At 34.4% G+C, this 21,699-nt stretch overlaps 1 protein-coding gene across 1 annotated transcript in view; it reads right to left on the bottom strand.

Annotated features, from left to right (window-relative positions):
* Positions 1-14,060, bottom strand: part of LOC105053563 (probable RNA helicase SDE3) — a 70,225-nt gene extending 56,165 nt beyond the window's left edge. Inside the window, 1 exon segment of the mRNA XM_010934775.4 lies at positions 13,318-14,060. Coding sequence (XP_010933077.2) covers positions 13,318-13,929 — 612 coding nt within the window. The 5' untranslated portion in view covers positions 13,930-14,060.
* Between the last annotated feature and the right edge of the window lie 7,639 nt (positions 14,061-21,699).

Here is a 21,699-nt window from a genome sequence, read left to right as displayed (position 1 = left end):
AGGTCAATGTAGATTAAGTTGGGGGGGGAAAAATTAATCAAATCCTCAAGTATGGTCAGAAATAATTAGTTTTGTGTATCCAAATTTTATTTTGATTAAGAGTCAATTAGGCATCCTAAATAATGAATGATTAATGGTCAAGATAATTTTAGAGATACTAAGGAATAAATTATTAAGAAAACTCAATGAATGGTAGGATTTAGACTAGACCAAATTTTAGGAGTGATTCTACAACCCTCTTCTTACTGATCTCAATAAAGAATCTGCTTCATGAGAGATTGGGTGGAAAGATCGAGGTATGCAAAAATTCTTCTTAAAAAAAAAAAAAAATATTAGTTTCCTACTGAGTAACCGGGCCCTTTCGTCTAAGTAAGCGTTGTGGTTCGCATAAAAAGGTAGGCAATGTTAAAAAAATAAATAAATAAATAAATAAATAAATAAATAGTGGATAATAAGAGGACTAAATTATAAGAAGATAATAAACCTCTCTCCCATTAAGTTAGAATATTTGAAGAGTAAAGTGGAGAGTTGGTGAAAGAAAAGCTCTTGAAATTTTTTTAGTTAATACTCAGCCACTAATTGGGTCAAATTGATAATCTAATGAAATATCTCTTTAATGGTCTGACCAGGTATCATCTACCTTTTGGGATGCCTAACCTAATTTTGGATTCAAGATCGAGTCGGTACACAATGCTGATATATCTATTTTACTCGAGGATGCGCAAAATTCAAGTTGGAGAGTGTGATAAATACTTAATTTAAGTCATTTAAAGTAAAAAATTATATTTAATTTATTTTATTTATTAAAAATTTGATACTTTTTTATATTTTATAAGAAAGATGATCGTCGATACAAAGAGTCCGATTCATAGATCAAAAAGACTCAAGTTTGAAGAAATTTGGACTTAAAATAAAATTAAAATAAAAGAAGGATGCATACGGTATTATAGAAAATGAAGATACTATACAAGAAATCCAAAAGGATATAGATGTCATTGTGAAGAAACAAAAGTTTCTTTTTGGAATACAAAAAGAATGTTTCACGTGGTAGTGTTCCTGGGCGCGCGAGTGAGCACGTGGGCGCGCAGGTGAGCGCGGACGCGGGATGGATGCAGGATGGACGTGGTGCGGGCGAGCGCGGGCACAGGCGCGGCATCGCGTGGGTGTGGGCGTGCAGGCGTGGGCGCGAGCGCGGCGAGCGGGCGCGCGGCAGGCGGGTTCGCAGGGAGTTTTTGATGGCGGACGAACAGATGCTTATTAAAGGAAAAAAAATAATATTTAGAAATATTTTGAGAAGAAAGATTTGTATTTTCTTTATTTATTTGTGATTTTTCCATCTCATCCATCCATCTTTTAGTCTTAAGCATTTTTTTAGTCCCACATCGAAAAATCATGTAAAACTCCTCCTTCCTAACACCTATAAAAAGACTTTTGTACTCCCATTGGAGGGGGAGCCCAGAAATTCTTCTAGAGCCTTGCATAGAAGAATAAAAAGGGACTACTTCATGAGCAGCTAGGCTAGCAGTCTCGGAAGTGGAGAAAAAATTTTGTAACGACACAGAGATGGTTTATTGTTCTAAACTTTTTGTATTTCTTTATATGCAATAAAAATTATGCTTTTTATCGTCATGAGTTCTTTATTTGCTCTCCTTCACATGCTTTTATTTATGCTTTCTTGTTAGATTAATATTAGGAATAACTTTTACTTTCCGGAGATGCACCGTGATCTACGGATACGGAGCGTGCCAAGAAAGAAGAGTTGTTTACCTAGTACTTTCGGAGACGCACCGTGATCTACAGGTACGGGGCGTGCCGAGGGAAGATAGATATTTTTTTTAAGATTAATCGCATCTATTTAATAAAAAAAGAGATATAACTCTGCTAGTACAAATTAATTCAAAACTCCCGAGCTCTTTATTTTTTAAGTACATAAATTTTAAGATAATTTATTTTCTAAATCAAAACAATACTTCTTTCTTTTATTTTGTAATCTCAACTTAGCCCAAGGTCCCTGAGGATACGATCACGACTCATCCTACCTACGTAGTGAGTAGAGTTATTTTTGGTGCTATCAACGACTACGCATCAGTGATCAAAGAAGGAGATCAAATCAGATCCACCATCAAAAGCCGACTGTGTGAGCTAGTACTCCTGTGGAGGGCTGATTGGTCCGAGGACTTCGTGTGGACCATCCGTAGAGGTTGGATGCTTGTGTGGCTACGAACGATCAGAAAAAATTTTCAGATCCATATTCTCGATCATGGAGTTCGACTATCTATGCTCAGGTATTGGGTTCAGAATCCTGATAATAGTAGATTAGATCTATTGCTAAATGCTGATTTTTAGCTCACATACTTATTATTTTAAATTTAGATTTTTATGTATATTAATTCATATCATAGATCTATTTGTAGAAGTTTTAAGATCAGATCTTATGCATATATTTATAGATTAAATAGTTAATCTAATATTTTTTACTATAAAATTTTTGAAATGCATGCATGAAACCCCTGTGCATCCCAACAGCGACAGCACTGGCGCCATTGCTCAAGCCAAGAAGCCGAAGTCCCATCAGTATACCAAGTATATTCTACGCTGCTACCACCTTATCCAGATGATCATAGATCGCGGTAATGTCGACCTTCAGAAGATCGACGGAAAGGAGAACCTAGCCGACCCATTTACTAAAGCTCTCGAAATCAAGGAGTTCGATGATCACAAGTCGAAGATGGGTATATAACACTGTATCAATTGGCTTTAGTTCAAGTGAGAGTTGTTGAAAAATATATTTTAAAGTCAATCATCAATCTGTTCACGATTGTGTTCATATTTATAATTATATATAAATTTTTAGTAATAAAAATTACTTGATTTTTTTATCACATTTTATCCATCTTATTTGAACTTCTGTATTGTGATGAAGTTCTTAGGACTATATTTAGTCGATAAAGAATAATTTATCGCTTAGTCCTTAAAACGTGTTCGCAGTCGAATGATATGCTGTTAATAGGATGATAGTAATATCGAATATAAATCGTTGTGTGCCATATAAGTTGGTTGTCTTTTTAACCAAAGAGTGTGGAGATACTAATATGGCATGTAGGTAGAATGTAGGTATACATTCACATTGAACATGACCATTTATCGAGCACTCTACTATCAAGAGTAGCTCATGAAAAGTATGGGTATAAGTGTTCCTATGACCTGAGATTACCATGATGACTTATAAGTAACTTACTATACTTTAGTATCGGACCATCTGAGTTTCTAATTTAGTGATAAAAGGTTACTGGATGTAGTCAAGTACTTATCAAATCGGTGCGTGAGTCAAGATAGAATTGATCCCTCTGAATTAGTAGGAGATATACATCAGTGTATTTTAATTTAGTAAAATCTTGGTTAGGATAATCCATGTGATAGATTTGAAAGGTTGAAATACAATGTGGTGGACCGTATTAGGATTGACAGTCAAACCCTAGGTCATCTTGAGCATTAGGATCAAAGGGATGAATTATACGATAATCATATGTCAGTAGATTTTAGAATATTGCTTTACAATCTTTCGACCTATCTGGATATCGGATCTCATTGCTAGATGGTTACATCGATTAGTATAAAAAATTATTTCTATGCTACCGGTTTAGGTTCAAACCTATGAGATTCGATCAGATCTGATGGCTATAGAGTCCAATTGAATTGTGACTCTGTTGAAGAGTCCCATTAGGATTGGGACTCTGGAGGAGAGTACCACTGGACTAGAACTCTACTATTAATAAAAAATTATTTAGTAATTATATTGCTAATTGACTCAATTTGATTGAGTAAAGAGCTTTGGATCAAGTTTATTTGAATTGGATTCAGTTTGATTTGGATTGGGTTTGATTTGATCAAGCCTGATTGCAAAAAAAATTTAATCCTGATTCAATCAGGACTTGGGCTCAGCTAATTTCTAATTTGGTAAGAAATTTATTGAGATAATTGAGATCCTAATTAGATTAGATTCATTCTAATATTGGATTTAAATCAGATTTGATTTAGTTTAAAATTAATTTGAAAATGAAAAATCCAAGCCAACAGAGACTCTATCTCTTTATCCTTACACCACCCCTGGACCCATGCCCTAATCTCAACACCAAATTGGATTTAGCTTAAGATTTTTGGCATTATGAGAGTGGACCTAGTGAGGGTGGGCAGCAATGCATGATGAGTCATGATCATATCTTCTGCTTAATTCGAATGCGATCCGAAATAGAGATAAGGAGATAAGAAGAAAAGAGATTTTCAAATAAGAAAAAAAGGTAGGTGCCAATTGAATTTTTTCTAAATTTCTTTGAGAAGTTTTTAGATGTGTGAGACTCTTGATCTCCTTCCCCATGCCAACTCTTAATTTTGAAAATTTTGGGACACCCAAAAGGTGTTTGGCGTGGACTCTATTGGCGCCTTCCTTTTGACTAAAACCCTAATCCCCTTATTATATAATGGGGGCTCCAATAGTGGATGCCCCATATATTCTCCTTTGCTTGTTTATTTTTTCTCCAGAGCTCTTTTTCTTCTCCTCTTCCTTCTCCAGATATTCTCTTCCTTTGGAGAATCTAAGACTTTTGAAGAAGAAGAAGGGAGAAATCAGCCTCAAAGATCCTTGCAAGCCAGCACTTGTAAAGAGCCTGATCTGCACCGATCTTTGTGTGAACTTTCTGTAGAGATCGGACGACTTCGTGTGATTGCGAGTAATCTGAAGGAGCATCTATCCAAGTGTTAGACCATCAGAGATCATCAATCTATAGTTCGGTAATGGTTTCTGAACTATTTTGATTGTTTGTTATAGATCTAACGATTAGATCTAGATCGCCGCATCGATTAGATCGATGTAAATTTTTATTTTCAGATCTTATGAGCATGTTAAATCATATTATAGATCTTGACATGATAATCTAGATTAGATCTTATACATGTAAATTAAATTAAATTATTTAATCTGATACTTTCGCTATATAAATTTTTAAAATTGCATGCATAGTACTGTCTATGTTTCCTTCAGCACTAGCCCAGAAGGTGTAGTTATAGAATATAACCTATGATTCGGATTAAGACCTCAACTAATGAAGCCAAGTATGAAGCCATTATAGCTGACCTCAAGATCACTGAGGAGCTAGGTGTGCAATAGTTGAAGGGTTACAGTGACTTGAACTTCATTATCGAGTAGGTCTAACGAGAATATAAACTTACAAAAAGTAAAGGACATCACTTCTACCTTCACTAGCTTTGACATCTAACAAATCTCCATATTGAAGAACTTCTGAGAGGACCTGTTGTCGAATCTCACCACCTCAGGGTCAGCCAACCTCTAGAAGAGTTTATATTTGAAATCTTGAAGATGCCCAACATCAAGAAACTGGCATCGATAATGTAGGTGAACCCAGAACCAAGTTGGAAGGATTCCATAGTTAGGTACCTTTGAGATGGAACACTATCAACCGACCTGAATGAAGCTCAAAAACTAAGATATCAGGTGCCCCACTATATCCTTTATGGATATAAGCTATACAAAAGGTTCTTTTCTTTACCTCTCCTCAAATGTTTGCACCCATCAAAGGCAAATTACACACTTTAAGAGGTATATAAAGAAATATGCAGCAACCATCTAAGGGATAGATCCCTAGCTTACAAAGTACTTCAGCAAGGATGGTACCGGCCAACCCTACAACTAGATGTAGCCGAGCTTGTAAGAAGATGTGATTGGTGTCAATGACATGCATACATCCGATGTCAACCTTCAACCCTATTGGCATCAATCAGTACATTTTTTATGGTCACCATCAACTACTTCAAGAAGTGAGTCGAGGCAAAACTGTTGGCTCGCATCACTGAAAATAAGGTGTATGATTCCATCTAGAAGGCTATTATCTGTTGATTTGGTTTGCCTCCGATTGTCATCACCGACAACGGTCTACAATTTGATAATACTCTATTTACTGACTTATATAAAGAATTCGACATCACACATTGCTTAAGCTCTGTCAGCCACCTCCAAACCAATGGGGAAGATAAGGTAACTAATCAAACTCTTTTATATGACCAAAAGGCAAGGCTAGATTGAGCCAAAGGGCTATAGATGGAAGAGCTATACACCGTGCTATGGGCATACCAGACCATACACCTCCAAATTCTTTTGGCCGATAGTAGCAAGACCCCATTTAAAAGATCCTGGCTCATCAGCTCCCAAGCATAGAGTACAACAAAGGCTGAAGGGTTGGAATGCACAATCCATGCTCGGCCTCAGTAGGGGCATGAGTTGAGCCCAAGCTAGACACTCTAGCTCAAGAAGATGTTGCCTGGCTCCACCCATCATCTTTGGGGCCTGATGATGATAAAGTTTGGGATGACAATACTGCTCACAGGGGAGGGCCCAAATTGGGCTGACCTTGATTACATTAAGATCAACAAATGGACCTTTGGGAGCAACCCATTGGCTCAAACCTTTAGCCAAACTCGAGGTGGGCCGACCTGAGGTAGGCTCAGTGCAAGCCCACTTTGGTGGCTCCTCGATAGTGTCTGGCTTCTTACTTTTCTTCGACACCACCAAGTGAATCCTCTCTGAATCATTTGTCCTTATCTCTACAAGCAACACCAAAGACAAAAGTTACAAAAAGTAAAGAGAGAAATTTGCAATAAGAAAAATTAATAGGGAGCTCACCTTAGAGATCGGTAGGGTTGGGACTGATATTGAATAAGGTCTGCTTGGGAAGTAGCATCTTCAATAGAGAAACTAGTTATCCGAACAAATTCTTCAAGACTCTGTGGTCGGCATCTGCCAACATTGGAGCTCAGTTCGTCGATTTCTGAGGATCCCGTGAGGTGGTAAAACCCCAATCCATTTGGTCGGGACATAGAAAAAATGCTCCTTGCACCCATGAATGGGGGGAGTTCCCCTAATGAGGTGTTGCCCCCTCCATGGAGAAACCTACCATCAATTCCTCTCCATCGGGTGCTTTTTCAAAGTGAAGCACTTCTAAACAAAAGAGAGGGAATATTGTACGTCGGTAAAAAAACAAAGAGAAGTAAAAGTCAAGATAAAACGCCATGAGTTTGGGACTACTGAACTCGAGATGATGTCAAGATATTTGAAAAGATGAATAAAATAAGAATGAAGGGGAAACCTCAGGCATGCCTTAGGGACTTCTCATAGAGTCTAAGCTGACCTTCAATAGGCTCGTAGACCTAAATGCTCAGGCTTGGGACTTCTAATCTATGCTTAGGAGGAACCCGATATTGGAGGCAGATCGCCTCTAGGTCCTCCCAAGTGAGAATTAACTAAAGGTGGCAGGGGCTGAAGGCTTCCTCAGCACTGACCTCATGTTCCTCAAAATCATATTTCGAGGATCAAGAGGGCTCATGACCTTGAGATGGGTTCTAGTCAATTGACCAGCTTCCTATAAATCCCATGAAACCACTCATCTTGGACTAGAAAATCGATGATGGACAAAAGAAAAGAGAAGAAGAGAGAGAGAGAGAAGAAAGAGAAAGAAAAAATACGAAGAAGTGCTGATCAAGCAGAATCAGACCAACCTCAAAATAATGCCAGCCTTACCACAAACTTAGTCACCGAAAAAATCACGTAGAAAGCATCGGATAGAGACTTGAAGTCACTACACCATGGCTACAAATCACCAGAGCAACACTTCACCACAGATCCCTACAAGCAATGGCTCAAATCATGCCACACCTAGTCACTATATATCATCGCCAAGTGACAGTACCCCATTGGCCAAGATGAGTTCCAATGGATCACCATAGTCACCAACTCAAATCATAACAAAGGCTCATCCAACTCATCCAGGTCTCACCACATATTACCATGAAGTAATTGCCCAAGCTAATTTGTTTGAGGTACATTTAAGGCTGCCCATCTCAGCCTCGATCAGACACTTCTACTCCCTATGATTGAACTCAAGCTCAATTCGAGAAGCGGCAGCAGCAATAAATAGGTTGAAAGTTTGGTCGATTGATAAATCTAAAATTAAGGAATTTAGCTATGGCCAAGAAGATTTTGGGGATGGTAATCCATAGAGATCGGCAAGTAGGCCGATTAAACTTATCCCACAAAAAGTATATAATGAATTTGCTTGAACATTTTGATATGGATAGATCGAAGCTAGTGAGTAGTTCTTTAGCCACACACTTTAGATTTTTCAACTTTATTATCACTACAAATCAAAGAGGAGATGAAGCATGTATCACATGTTCCATATGCTAGTACAGTTGGTAACTTTATGTATACTATGGTCTGCACCAGATGTAATATTTCACATATTATTAGTATAGTTAGTAGGTACATGGGCAATCCTATAAAGACACATTGATAAACCATGAAATAGATTATGAGATATTTGAGAGATTATACAAATATTGGCTTAGCCTATTATAGTAGTAGATCAACAAATAGTATTGTAAGCTATATTGATTTTGATTATATAGATAATTTGGATAAACGAGGATCATTAACTAGATATTTCTTTATTATTTTTTGTCGTATTGTCAGTTGGAAGGCTATATTTAGGTGTGCAGTTACTTTGTCCACAACTTATGTAGAGTACATAGCTATAATAGAGAGAGTAAACGAAGCTATATAATTGCATGATCTTGTTGATAGTCTTAGCTTACAGCAGTAGTTAATAGTTATACATTATGATAGCCACAGTGTCATTCACTGGGCCAAAATCCAATGTATCATGAGTAGACCAGGCATATTGATATTAGGTATCAGTTTATTTTGAAGATCACCAATAGTGATTTTATTGTAGTTCAAAAGATAGCCATTGTAGAGAATCCAACTGATATTTTAACTTAGCCACTTCTAGTTGATGAGTTCAAGCATTACTTGGACTTGATTGGTGTTTGTATAGATGAATGCCCTTAGGATTAGGTGCAGAAGAAATGATGAGAAAGGTTTTGACATATTTCACTTAGTAAACTTCAAGCCAAGGTGGAGAATGTTAAGTATGTCTTAAGTTTATAAGTTCTAGAAGCTTTAGTCGATATCAATTCCAAAAAGTCAGCTTAGGATACTAGTTCAAGTCCACATCGACTTAGGACATTAGTTATATATTAGTTTGACTTGATTATGGTAAGAATACCGGTTTGTGTCTAAATTGATTTGTTTTGTTATACATATCCCTTGTAATCCCAAGGAAAGAGTGCAATTGAGTGCCCTAGAGATCAAGCGTATTGGGGATCTAGAGTTTGTGAGGTCTTATAGTGAAGCTTTTGCGTTGTCTCTATATGTAGACCTAGGTCAATAGACTAAATCATATAAATATTGTGTGCTCTTTACTATAACATAGATAAGTTTTAGTGACCACCTTTAGTAGCTACCACAAAAACTTAGTCATTTATAGTATTTCTAGAGATAACCAGTATAACTGCCACATAAAAAGTCTTTTAGTGGTGGCCAAAAAATATTGGTCACTAAATGAAGATATTTAGTGGCCGTCACAACAGATTACCACATAAAGTTTTATATTTAGTAGCGGCCAACACCAAGCGACTACTAAATATTATATTTTTATAGCAATCAACTACGATCCACACAAAAAGTTATAATTTTAATAGTGACGATATTATGTGCATACTAAAAAGATCATTTTTGTAGTTGTGGCAGCTACCAAAAGATTTACTACTAAATGCTGACATTTAGTGGCGTCCATGTTCAGCCTTTACAAAAGTTTTAACATTTAAATTGGCTACTATATAGTCACCATCAATGATTCTCTTTGGTGGTAGTCATTGTCAACCCCTACGAAAGATAATATTTTTAGTGGCGACTCTAAAGTGGAGGACACTAAATAATAGATTTTTAATGGCAGCCATTGAATGACCTTTTTTAGCGATGGCCACAGTAAGCCCTCATAAAAAATCAGACATTTATTGATAGCTATAAGAATGTAGCAACTAAATGAGAAATTTTGTGACAACCACGAATAATTGACCATGAAATATTGATTTTTAGTGATGGCCATAATTAGTAATCGAAAATAGTAGCACTCTCATTGGCGGCCATGAAAATGATTGTTAAATGATAGTTTTTAAATGATATCCATCACAAATTGATCACCAAATGACGATAAGTTTTAAGACCCTTAAATTATGAAAATAAGATTTAAGTCCCTTTTTTTTTGTTGATGATTTTAAAACCAAGGTATACAACTTCTATTTATAATAGTGGCCCGTCCTTATATAATTTAGGTCGGATTCCTCTTCTTAGTTCTAATAAGATTCGGATTGTATCCTTCACATAAAAAAATGATTGATCTTCTTTCACTACCTTTACCATTGGATCACACTTTGTATAGTTTTCAAAACACGACATCAACTTCACGATGTATGTTGTGATGGAAGTGGTTCATCCTACTTTGAAAGTTGTGCAAAATAGGATCTCATGGTTGAGGTCATGAAAGAAGATCAATCATTCTTTCACACAAAAGATACAATCCAGCCCCATTCTAATATGATTCTCTTTCCTAAAATAGACATGACTAGTAACAATAAACTCAAAACCTAAAATTCTTTGGGAGATAAATCTTGAGTTATATATCAATTTTACCTTCTGTCGCTCTATCGGATTCTTCTCATATTAGAAGATACGATCAATCAAAGTATTACTAAAAAGAAAACTTTGGATTTGACCAGCTGCTTTAAATCTCAAATAATAAAATTTGGGCTCAATTGCTTGGAATGCTACTCTGTAAAATATGCGACATCACATCATAAATCTCAAAAAATTACTCGATTAAAAAATAAGATTATCTTAATCAGATATCAAATGATCAAGTTATAACCTTCAAAAATTTGGTCTGCAACTCGACTTTTCTTTGCAGTAGATCTCTTTCCTAAACCTTATCTAAACCTACACAGTAGCTAAAGTAGTCCACATCGTCTGGTAGTCCTTCTGAATCATAAAGCTCGATCAATCCTAAAATGAGATATGTTTGAATCAAAAATAGTTCAGAAAATTAACTCAACAAACTTGAGTAGTTTGGTTAATTTCAAATTGGGTACAATTATTTGGCCCTTGTTTAACTTAGATTTGAGATTTTTAATCTTATAGCATATTTGATTATTGGCTTTATTGGCCTATGGACACCCTTGTGGGTTAAACATGACTCATGGATTAGGTCCAACACCTACTTCTATATTTGGAAAAGGTCCAAGTCATGTAGAACTCATTAGTTAATTGAAAGAATCAAATAATGAGAAAATAAAAGATGAAATAGGATAGTTGAAGAAAACGATTGAAGAGGAAAGGAAGAAAAGGAAAGAGGATTGTTTGAAGTTCATTGCTTTTATGAGGGGATAAGGAGTAGTAGGATGTCCCATGGGACTTTTAATATGATTAGTTCTACCTTTTTGAGTATTTTTTTTATATATAGCTAATTGAACTTCTATATATATCACACAATAAGTATTACTTGTATCATTAAAAGATTATAATGAATATATTTAATTTTTTCTAATCTTTTTTGTGTAGTACATCATGCATATCACTTTTTACTTTTTATTTCTAGTTATATGACATTATTTTTTTATCCAATTTATTTTTGAATCAAAAAAACTATTAGATGAAGAATAGGGTTATTGAGTAATATGAATTCAAAAGATAGAAATCACGAAGTTTTAACAAGTACATTTGCATGTTATGTGTCGTATGAGTTGTTTTGAAGTTGAAATGTTAGCAATTGTTGTATGAGTTTTAACCATCATTGTAGGATGTATGGATATTTTTCTATGATTGTTATATGGATTTTTTTGAGTTATTTATTTTTTATAATATTGAAATATTGTTTCAATAAGAATGAATTTTTATTGTCTTTGCTTGAAGTAAATTTGAAGGCTTTGAATATAAAAGTAAATTATTATTATTCTAAATATATTATTATATAATTTTATAGCTCCTGTTATTTAAGAATACTTTTAGTGCCGACCACTTTATCAAAAAATATGACTTTTTTTTTAGTGGCCATATTTGACCATCACTAAAAGTATATTAGTGGTGGCTATTACTAATCACAACACATATCCCTTTCAGTGGCAACAGGAAGCTGCCACTAAGAAAATCTTTATTTGTAGCCACTAGCACCCATTGCAAAAAAAATAATCTTATAGTAATTGATATATGGTCACCATTAAAATATCACTCTTAATGACCATTACTTGACTGTAACGTGTCAATATTCTCCCTGCCTACCACCATATGGTTGTTTTGGAGAACAGAGTCTATGTCATGAAGAAGAAGAACCACCTCATTTAGCCACATGGCAAACATAATAAGCACAAGAGGAATGAGCCCATTTACAATTAAAATTTAGAAATGGGGGGAACTTTTAGGTCACCAACCAAAGTTTCATTAACCTGGTTTTTCTTTTGGGAACCTCAGGGGCACTGCTCCAGTATATTGAACCTAACAAACAGAATATTCTTTCTAGGGATGTGCAGGTAACATCTCGGGCCATGGAACCTAAGAACACTTATCGGGGCCTCACCATGGGAATCTAGGTAGCAACTCCCTAGGTTCATTAATAAATCTTGGAAGTATCAGTCACTTCTTTGTGGGAATCTACGAGGTTCATTTTTGTCCGTAAAATTCTTTCTTGGTACCTTCTATTACCATCAGAGGATAACAAAAGTCCTTATCATTCTATAGAAAGGGCTGAGCCATTGACAAATTTATCTTAGAGTTCCTTGAAGAAACTGAGAGACCGAGAAGCCAATAGCAGCGACCTTGAGTACCATTCGAGTGTTCTTGTTTATCTGGCTTGCAATATAATTTTAGCATTGGTTGTTGTTGATTATTGATACACTATGATGTGCTCCCAAGTGAACCTACCAACTTGTCACACTTTGGATATAGTTATGTTATAACATATGCAGCAACCATAGGAGCTCCAAGAACACTTTCAAGAAAGTGTCACCGACAATTCGCAAACTAGACATCTTCATTTTTTTCCCTTCATGGACCTTCAAACTTCTCCTATAATGTGCTCATGATAATTAAAGATATTTCCAATTCCATAATGTCCATCTTATACATATATAAATCACACATATTGCTGCACGTTCGTATTAATTCCCGTTGCTTCCTCAAATGTTACCGAATAGTTTAACCAAATATTTTACAGGTATAAATCCTAAAATTATCACTGCAATTTCAGCAAATAAAAGCAATTTAAAAAAATAATAATAATAAAGAATGACATTTGATCTTCTCTTCAATGAATTACTACGAATGAAAATGTGATATATATTTTTTGAATTAGGACGCACCTCAACGTAGAAGTCCTCTGCATAGAGCAGAGCAGCAAAATAGTCACCATAATTTGATAGGGAGAGGGTTTCATGAAGAACCTCGGGCACCGTATCCATCTCGATTTGTCGCTTCAGATGCTCAGGAATTTCACATACCGGCAGCTTGTTCTTCTTCTTCTTCTGCCAATGATCCACCACAGGCGGTGCAGCATCTTTCTCTGAATCCGATCCACCGGAGTCCGATTCGCTCGAAGGCCCACCGGAAGGCACTGCAGCATTTTCCAGTGACGTCTCGGCCAATTGGGGCGCTTCCTTGGCAACCGAAGCTGATATAACTGACGGCGCCGACGAACTAGCTGCTGATTTGGTATTGCAAGAAGAAGAAGGCAATGAGACACCGTCCAACCGGTGACCTTCCACAGATTCCCCTGGCAATCTTTCTGTCATTGTTCTGAGAGCTGGGCAATCGGCCAGTTCCTGAGCTTCCTTGGAAACCGATTCCGGCGATTTTTCTACAGCTTTCGACGAAACCGAACCGGCCGCGGAATGCCGATCTTGTGGTTTCTTCATGGATTTCATCACCCAGATGGATCGAACCGAAGGTTTGTTTTTCTTGCTGGATTTGTCCATGTATCAAAATCGGAAGGAGAAACTGCTGAAATCTTTCTAGATGGGACGGTACGGTTGGAGAGAGCTTTGGTGATGGGGGTGGAGAAAGCTTTGGTAGATGGAGAGAGAGAGAGAGAGAGGGTTTAGCAGGAGCATTGGATGATGGGTATTGGATACCCTGCGGCCGAAGACTACCATTGACTGGAAAAGTGCTCGAGTTGCGTGAGAGAAAAGCTTTCGTTGTCCACGGAACAACGGCACCATTTCTCAAAGTATCGTATTCAGTGTGCGCTACATACCACCTCTTAGCATACCATGAAGTAACGAAAAGGCGTACGAAGCCACCAAGCACTTGGCGAAAGGGCCCGCGAGGGAAGCGATCGCCAACGTGATGCAAGTGGATTGCCGATAAAATCCACAGGTTTTCAGAAAGCGTGGTGACGTTGGGTCTCCTTGCTGCCTGCCAGCTCGCCAGTTACATTAGCGCTCCACATAAATATCGTCGCCAGCATGGACTATGTACTATTATATAAATTAACGAAAAGGTGTACGGAGCTGAACAGGTCCAATGGCAAGTGCAAAATTTCTGTTTATAGTACTTTAAATTAAAGTTTTGTGGGAGAGAAGAGATTCCCATGCTAGAATAATCATGTCTGGACTACTGCAAGTTTTGTTTATAATACTTTAAATTAAAGTTTTGTGGGCGAGAAGAGATTCCAATGCTACCATAATCATGTCTGGACTTTCGGAGATATGCCGAGAAACGAATCTAAAATCTTCGGTTGTCAGGAAAAGAGGGATGGTCATTAGGATCACAAGCTTCACTTTTCTCTTTTTCTAGAAGTTCAGAGGAGTGATATCAATTGACGGTCCGTCGCAAAACATGATTTGTTTTCTGTTAATTTTTTAATTGAAGATATAATTTATAATGAATTATATGAAGTAATAATGATGATAATATGAAATTGACTTTCCACTCTCAACCAATGGGTGGCCAAGACAAAGACTAATAGCACTATGGGTTTATCAAGGCGGAGACCAATAGCCCCAAAAAATCTGAAAAACATCAATTATTCTAAAAACTTAAATAAATTTGTAGGAGCCAATATATTGGAATACCTATCTATCAATTAAAATTTGTAGTATCTTAATTTGTAGGGTTATATTGCAACGAAATTAAGTTACGATGTTTAAAATTTTTAAAATTTGGAATCAAAGCTTTTTTTTGCACCCAAATTTAAAAGAATATCCCTATAATTTTTCCCAAGTGTAATTCATGGTACAGCAAAAAAAACTACTTTCAAATTTATTAATATTGCATGAACTCACTCCGGCAAATTACATAGTTATGTGCATGCATTTTACATGGGATCCTAATAACACTAGAAAGAAGTTTTTCATCATTATCAAAAAAAAATAATAAATTATTCATATTAGCAAATTAGATACTTGCAATGCAAATGAAGGTGAGCTTTGGTCCAGTGGTAAAGTCACTCCATCATAACTTGGGTGCAGAGGTATAATCGAGTCAAGTTGAATCAAATAGTTAGAAGTTCGAGCTCGATTCAATTCAAAATACTCGGACTTCAAATTCAACTGGAGATTAATTGATTCTTAATATCTCAAGCTCAAACTTGACTTGATTGAAAAAAAGCAACACTTAAAATCGACTCAAATCAAATATCAACCAAATCATATTTCAGATCAAATTTGAACCTTAACCTATCAACAACATATTACTATATATTATAAATAAAAATAGTATTATAATAAATATATAAATTCAGATAGGCTCGTAAGTTTTTCAATCGAGTATCTTTGAACTTAAAAAACTATTCGAGTTATTCAAACTCAATAGTAACCAAGTCAAGTCAAACTTAGATCTGAATCGAACTTGAATAGCTCACGAACAGCTCAACTCTTTTACATCTCTATTTGGATGCCATGGGTTTGAAATATAGAAGTAACCTAAATGAGATATCCGATTCTCCCCAAATCATACTTGATTAGAGCTTATGGAAGGTTACCCTACTATATTTTGAACCTAGATTGTCATAAGTTATATATAACGAAATAATTTATCCAAAAATAAAAACCCTCGTCCTTGGAACTTAGACTAGATTGTGCTTAGCGACCTTGCGGTGTGATGGCCCACCTTACTCTTAATCCCTCCTATTTCTTACTCTGTATTTAGTTGGAGTCATGAGAGGAAGATGGATAGAATTGGAAGGATGGGTAGTCTCCATCCATCATTTGATTTAAACACTTTTAGAAAGGATGGATAAAAAAGATGGATTGTCTATCCATCCGGGCCCACAAATTCACATCTTTCCAATTAGAAAGGATGCACGGAGGATGGATGGGGTTGTTGAAAATAAATTATCATAACCACAAAAAAATCTCTCATAAATGTTTTAACTAAACCCTAATAACAATCCATGTCTCAGATATTTTCTTTCGTCTCTTCACTGTCGTTCTATTTCTTCTCAACGTCTTATCGCCTCAGCATCCTATCACAACTTACGGATAAATTTTTTTTTTCTATTTCAGTTGGAATGTCAAATCGAAATAGATTTTGTTCTTTTGTCTATCTAATATTATTTTTTATCATTTATCTGTATGGTCATTGTCAATGAAAAATTATTTTTTTCAATAATCCTGATTTTTACGAGCTATAACAGAAAGATGTTTCGTTCCTGACTCAAAGCAAAAAAATCAGAAAAAAATGGGAGCAAGCATGCGGAATCGCGGGGGATGGGGGAAGGGGTGGAGCGGGGAGGGTGGTTTTCCTGATAGACTCGAAACACTCAAAACAGAGGGTGATTTTCCTGGGTGCACGGAGGAAGCGGGTTGGGGGTCTTTTCAATTTTTTATTTGATAATAACTATATAAAAAAATAGATAATACATTGACTTCTCAGGAAATGGGTTGGTGGTTTTATTGGGTGCACTTTGTGACGGAGGGTGGTTCTCAGGATGAGGTTGATTTTTTTTTTTTATTTGATAATACATTGGGTTCTCGTGACTATAAATATAAAGACATAAATAAGAGGATTTTGAAAATAAACGATAATATTCAAATTTTAGTATCTTAAATATTATTATTTTATTTATTTATAAATTATTTATTTTATAAATAATTAATTATTTTTTGAAATATTCTTTTAAGATAATACATATGGAAGATAGTTGGAATGATGAGTGGGAGAAAGATTGGAAAGTTAAATGCGAAGAGGATTCTGAAAATAAACGAGTTGATTGGGTGGATTATTCTTTTCAAGTTATTAATACATTAGAATAAAAATAATGTATGGCTATAGTTCAACTTTTATGCCTTGTTGTCTATTCCACGCATTTGATGGAAGGATTTATTAATTCAAACTATGTAATAAAGCAATCAACAACAATAATGGAGAAAGAGAAAGTGAACGCCAAAAATTAATGGAACAGATTTCTAATAGTGAGCATTGTCGTGACTTACTTCGTCTGGGGCCTTATTTATTTGCCAAGTTGTGTGAAATACCTAGAGGCACCGGTAGACTCAAGAATAATAAAAATAGCAGTGTTGAAAAAAAATTGGCCAAATTTCTTTATACTTTGGCACATAATGAGAAGAATCATACAATCTCATTTTTTTGATATCGTTCTTTGGAAACTATAGGCAGCTAATTCTATGAAGAGCTAAAGGCTATTATTACTTTAGAAGATCTATTTCTCAAGCAACCAACAGGATCAGAAGTTCCTTCATATATATGGAATAGTAATCGATACTATCCATATTTTAAGGTAAATATAATCTTACAACTCATTTTAAATAATTAATTACTTTAATATATGTAGATATTTATAATAAAAGAATTTGTGTTATATCTATATTTTAGGATTGTATAGGTGCAATCGATGGAACATATATTCGTATAAAAGTGCCTAGAATGGATGCACCAAGACATCGAGGCAGAAAGAGTATCCAACACAAAATGTATTGGCTGCATGTGATTTTGATATGAAATTTACATATATACTACCTGGATGGGAAAGAACTGCATCTGATTCAAGAATTATTAAAAGTACTCTTGTTAGAGGTGATAAACTTATAATACCTAGAGGTAATATTAAGAAGTTTTCTCAAATTATAGATTATACATATTATTATTTTTTTCTAGCAAGGAAGGCTTGATGACTTTTTTCTCTTTAATAGGTAAATATTATCTAGTAGATGCAGATTTTATGTTGAGGAGTGGACTCATTACACCATATAGAGTGCATTATCACTTGAAAGAGTACTCAGAACATTCTCCAGAGAATTCTGAAGAATTATTTAACCTGCAGCATTCTTCATTATGTAATGTTATTGAAAGAGAATTTGGTGTGTTGAAGAAAAGATTTACCATAATTTCAGGCATGACAGAACCTCAATTTTTAATTGATATAGTTATTGAAATGGTACTAGCATAATGTATTTTATATAATTATTTGATGGGTATAGATCCTGATGAAACATTAATCGCTAAAGTAGATCAAGCACTTCCATGCAATGAAATACCTACTGAAGCAAATGCTACAAGGAGAGAAAATGATCAAGATGCTAAGCAAGGGGTAGTAATTAAGAATAATATAGCAGCACATATATGGAATGATTATATTACATAAAACCCAATGCAAGCAAGTGGAATTATACCGAGATTCAAAATTATGACAAATTGTATGATCTATTTGCAGAGGATAAAACAACTAGTAAAGGTGCTGTTAGTGCGAGAGAGAAAGTTCAACAATGGGAGGCAAATTTCATGGAGAATATTATTAAAGATGGAGTTGAAAAAATAATAATAAAGGATACAATCCACAATCTCTTAGTGAAAGAACTTCTCAAGCAAATCCTCATTTAGGAGCATCATCTGCTGGTAACAAAAGAAAAATAATTGATGTATTTGAGAAACAAGTAGAAGTTATCAATGCTAAAATAGCTAGTGTAGCTGAAGTAATTAAAGAAGCAAATTATATTGCTGAAAAAGAACTTTCAATTACTGAGAGGGGGGTTGCAATTGCTGAAAAGCTACAAAAAATTATTGAGGATGAAGTGTTCAATGAGCTGCTGAAGATTGATGTTCCTGAGCGTGAGTTTCTTGATGTTTTTTTTATTTTAAATCAAGAGTCAATAAAAAATTAGAGCTCTTTTTGGAGTTCACTTATATGTGCAAAGAATTATTGAGCAAAATGACGATCGAAGCTAAAGATCCTTGAATAGTTAAATATTTTGTGAAATACTTGAAAGTTGTTTTATCTTATATTTTGTTATAGACTGTTTATGATGCCTTACGCATCTATATTTGCAACCTTGGTATTAATACTATTAAGAGTTAGATGTTTGAGAGCTCATTTTGTTTTTTTGGATTGATCTTTTATGTAGTTGCTATAAATTTTTTTATTATTTTATTTGGGATGGCTTTTTATCTAATTACTATTAGTTCGTTATACTTAAATATTTCTATTTATATATTTAGATGAAACTTGTTAATAGCATACAATTTTTTAGTATATATGTGAGTGAATGATAGCAGATGATTTTTCACTTCCGACGCTTCATTGTATTTTTGGTATTAAGGATGTTATTTGATGTCATTGGGTGTTCTGTTAGTGTTGCTAACTCTTTTATATATTCCAGACTCCAGACTTGAGGCAATGGTTTTACACTATCGTTGAAGGCGTTATGCTTGTATATCAGGGCTAGAGGTTGTTGAGTTTCTCCTTTTGGCAGTTGAGTTTCTAAAGAGCAGACATCTAGCCATTTATATTCCAAAAAAAAAAACATTTTTATATTAATTTTTGTGTAACTTTCTAAAGTCAATATTTACAAGAATGATGCAAACTCCATATTAATTAACTTATCATACCATTAAACTCCATATACGCCTCCGTAAATTTAAAATTTATATAGGCCTCTGTAAATTTTGGCTTAAGATTGATGATCATTAGATGAGCACCATTTATATGCTATTGTTTTAAACTTAAACATTCTTTACGTGGAAGCGAATTGGTTACATCTAAATGGCTGCGTGTCTCTATAAGAAGAAGGTGGATATCATTATTTCTTTTAACAGTTGACATATTATTTTCTTGTAAATAAGAAAAAATTAAACTCAAATTATGAGAGCGAAGATATACCCATTGTCACACCTCAAATCTGAGATATAATATGGGCATATACTACTAAAAGATGCAACTTACGATAATATGAAACCAATAATTATAATCTCGAATATAATAAAAAATTTAAATCCATCATCTATTAAGTAATTAAACAAAAATTGGTTCTGACAACTAAATCCAAATTTAAACCCTAAAATCCATAACCTCAAAATTTAGAAAGTCATCAACTACAAATTCATAATTGATTTTATGGACTAAATTTCTGTTACAAAATTGCCGAGCTTACTAGTGCGAGCTCCAAGCCTAGACCATTTTTTATTCCCAGAGATCCTATTTATTTGGAAAAAGAAAAGATAAATAAAGAGAAATATGGGTTATACAGCTTGGTAAAAAAAACTTGTACTATCTTACTAGGTTAGACATAAGTTTTTTTTATGAACAATACATCATTTAAAAAAAATAATTATTATTTCAAAATAAAGTATTTCATAATACAATATTATAAAGCAAATCACACCTACATAAATTATCAATATCATGGTTCAAGTATATTGTATAAGTAAAATCATAAATTATTCTTTATCATTTGGTCATATCATAGTTCAAAGCATTGCTCAAAGATATTCGTGCTAAGATTACTTGTAATTAAACTAATTGATAAGGCATCGTATAGTATATACCAACTTTATATCCACTAGCAAGGCCGTGTATCATGTGAAACTAGTTTTAGATGTCAATTTTTTTCAATTCTAAATATCATATATTAGTATCTCAAAGCATTTAAAAATATATTTTTTTAAATCAAGCATACATATAGATGGAAAAACTAAATGACATGATAAAATTCATATTTCATAAACATATTATTTCTATTAAAAACATTAATAAAACTACTTTTCATGACAAACTATAATTTTTATGATAGATATATTGATCTTTTGTTTTAAGAAAACATAATATCATCAATAACAAATCATATGCATAAAAGATATATGGTAGTTTGAAATCTACTTATCTCTTTCACAAGAAATTTACTACAAGAAATCTTATTTATAGTGACAAGTGTTTTGTGGCAAAGAAAATTCTTATCACTGAAAATAAATATTCTATGACAAGAAATTATGCTTGTCACTAATTAGCATCAGTTGATTTATTTTGGTGACAATCAAATATTCTTGTCACAGATTATTAATTATTACTAACAAAATTTTTTCTTATCACTAGAAATTGTCATTAAATAAAAGTGCTAAAAACTAAAATATTGGTTGAGAAAAAAAAAATATTATTCATGACAAGAATTGAAATTCTGTCACTGAAAGACGTCAGTGATAATAATTACTGGTCACAAAAAATATTTTTTTGTTGTAGAAAAAATTTCAGTGACAATATTTACTTGTCACTGAAACAAAAAAAAATTATTAGAAAAAGTCATATGCACGTAGAACCTTTTTTTTTTTTTTTTTTGTAATGGGAGCGCCAAAACCCTGATTGAAAGCACTTTCTTTGTCCCCTCAAAAAAAAAAAAAAAGTTTCCTCTCCTCCACATTTACCACTTCTTCACAAACACTGGAACTCAGAAACCCCCACACCTCCATCTCTATTGGCAGTGAAGTGAAAGAACTTACAGCTGGCACCCTTCCAATTG

Source organism: Elaeis guineensis, chromosome 11, assembly GCF_000442705.2.
Source record: "Elaeis guineensis isolate ETL-2024a chromosome 11, EG11, whole genome shotgun sequence".
In the NCBI taxonomy this organism is placed as follows: domain Eukaryota; kingdom Viridiplantae; phylum Streptophyta; class Magnoliopsida; order Arecales; family Arecaceae; genus Elaeis; species Elaeis guineensis.
The sequence above is the reverse complement of the archived record's forward strand: the minus strand, read 5'-3'. Positions and strand labels throughout refer to the sequence as shown.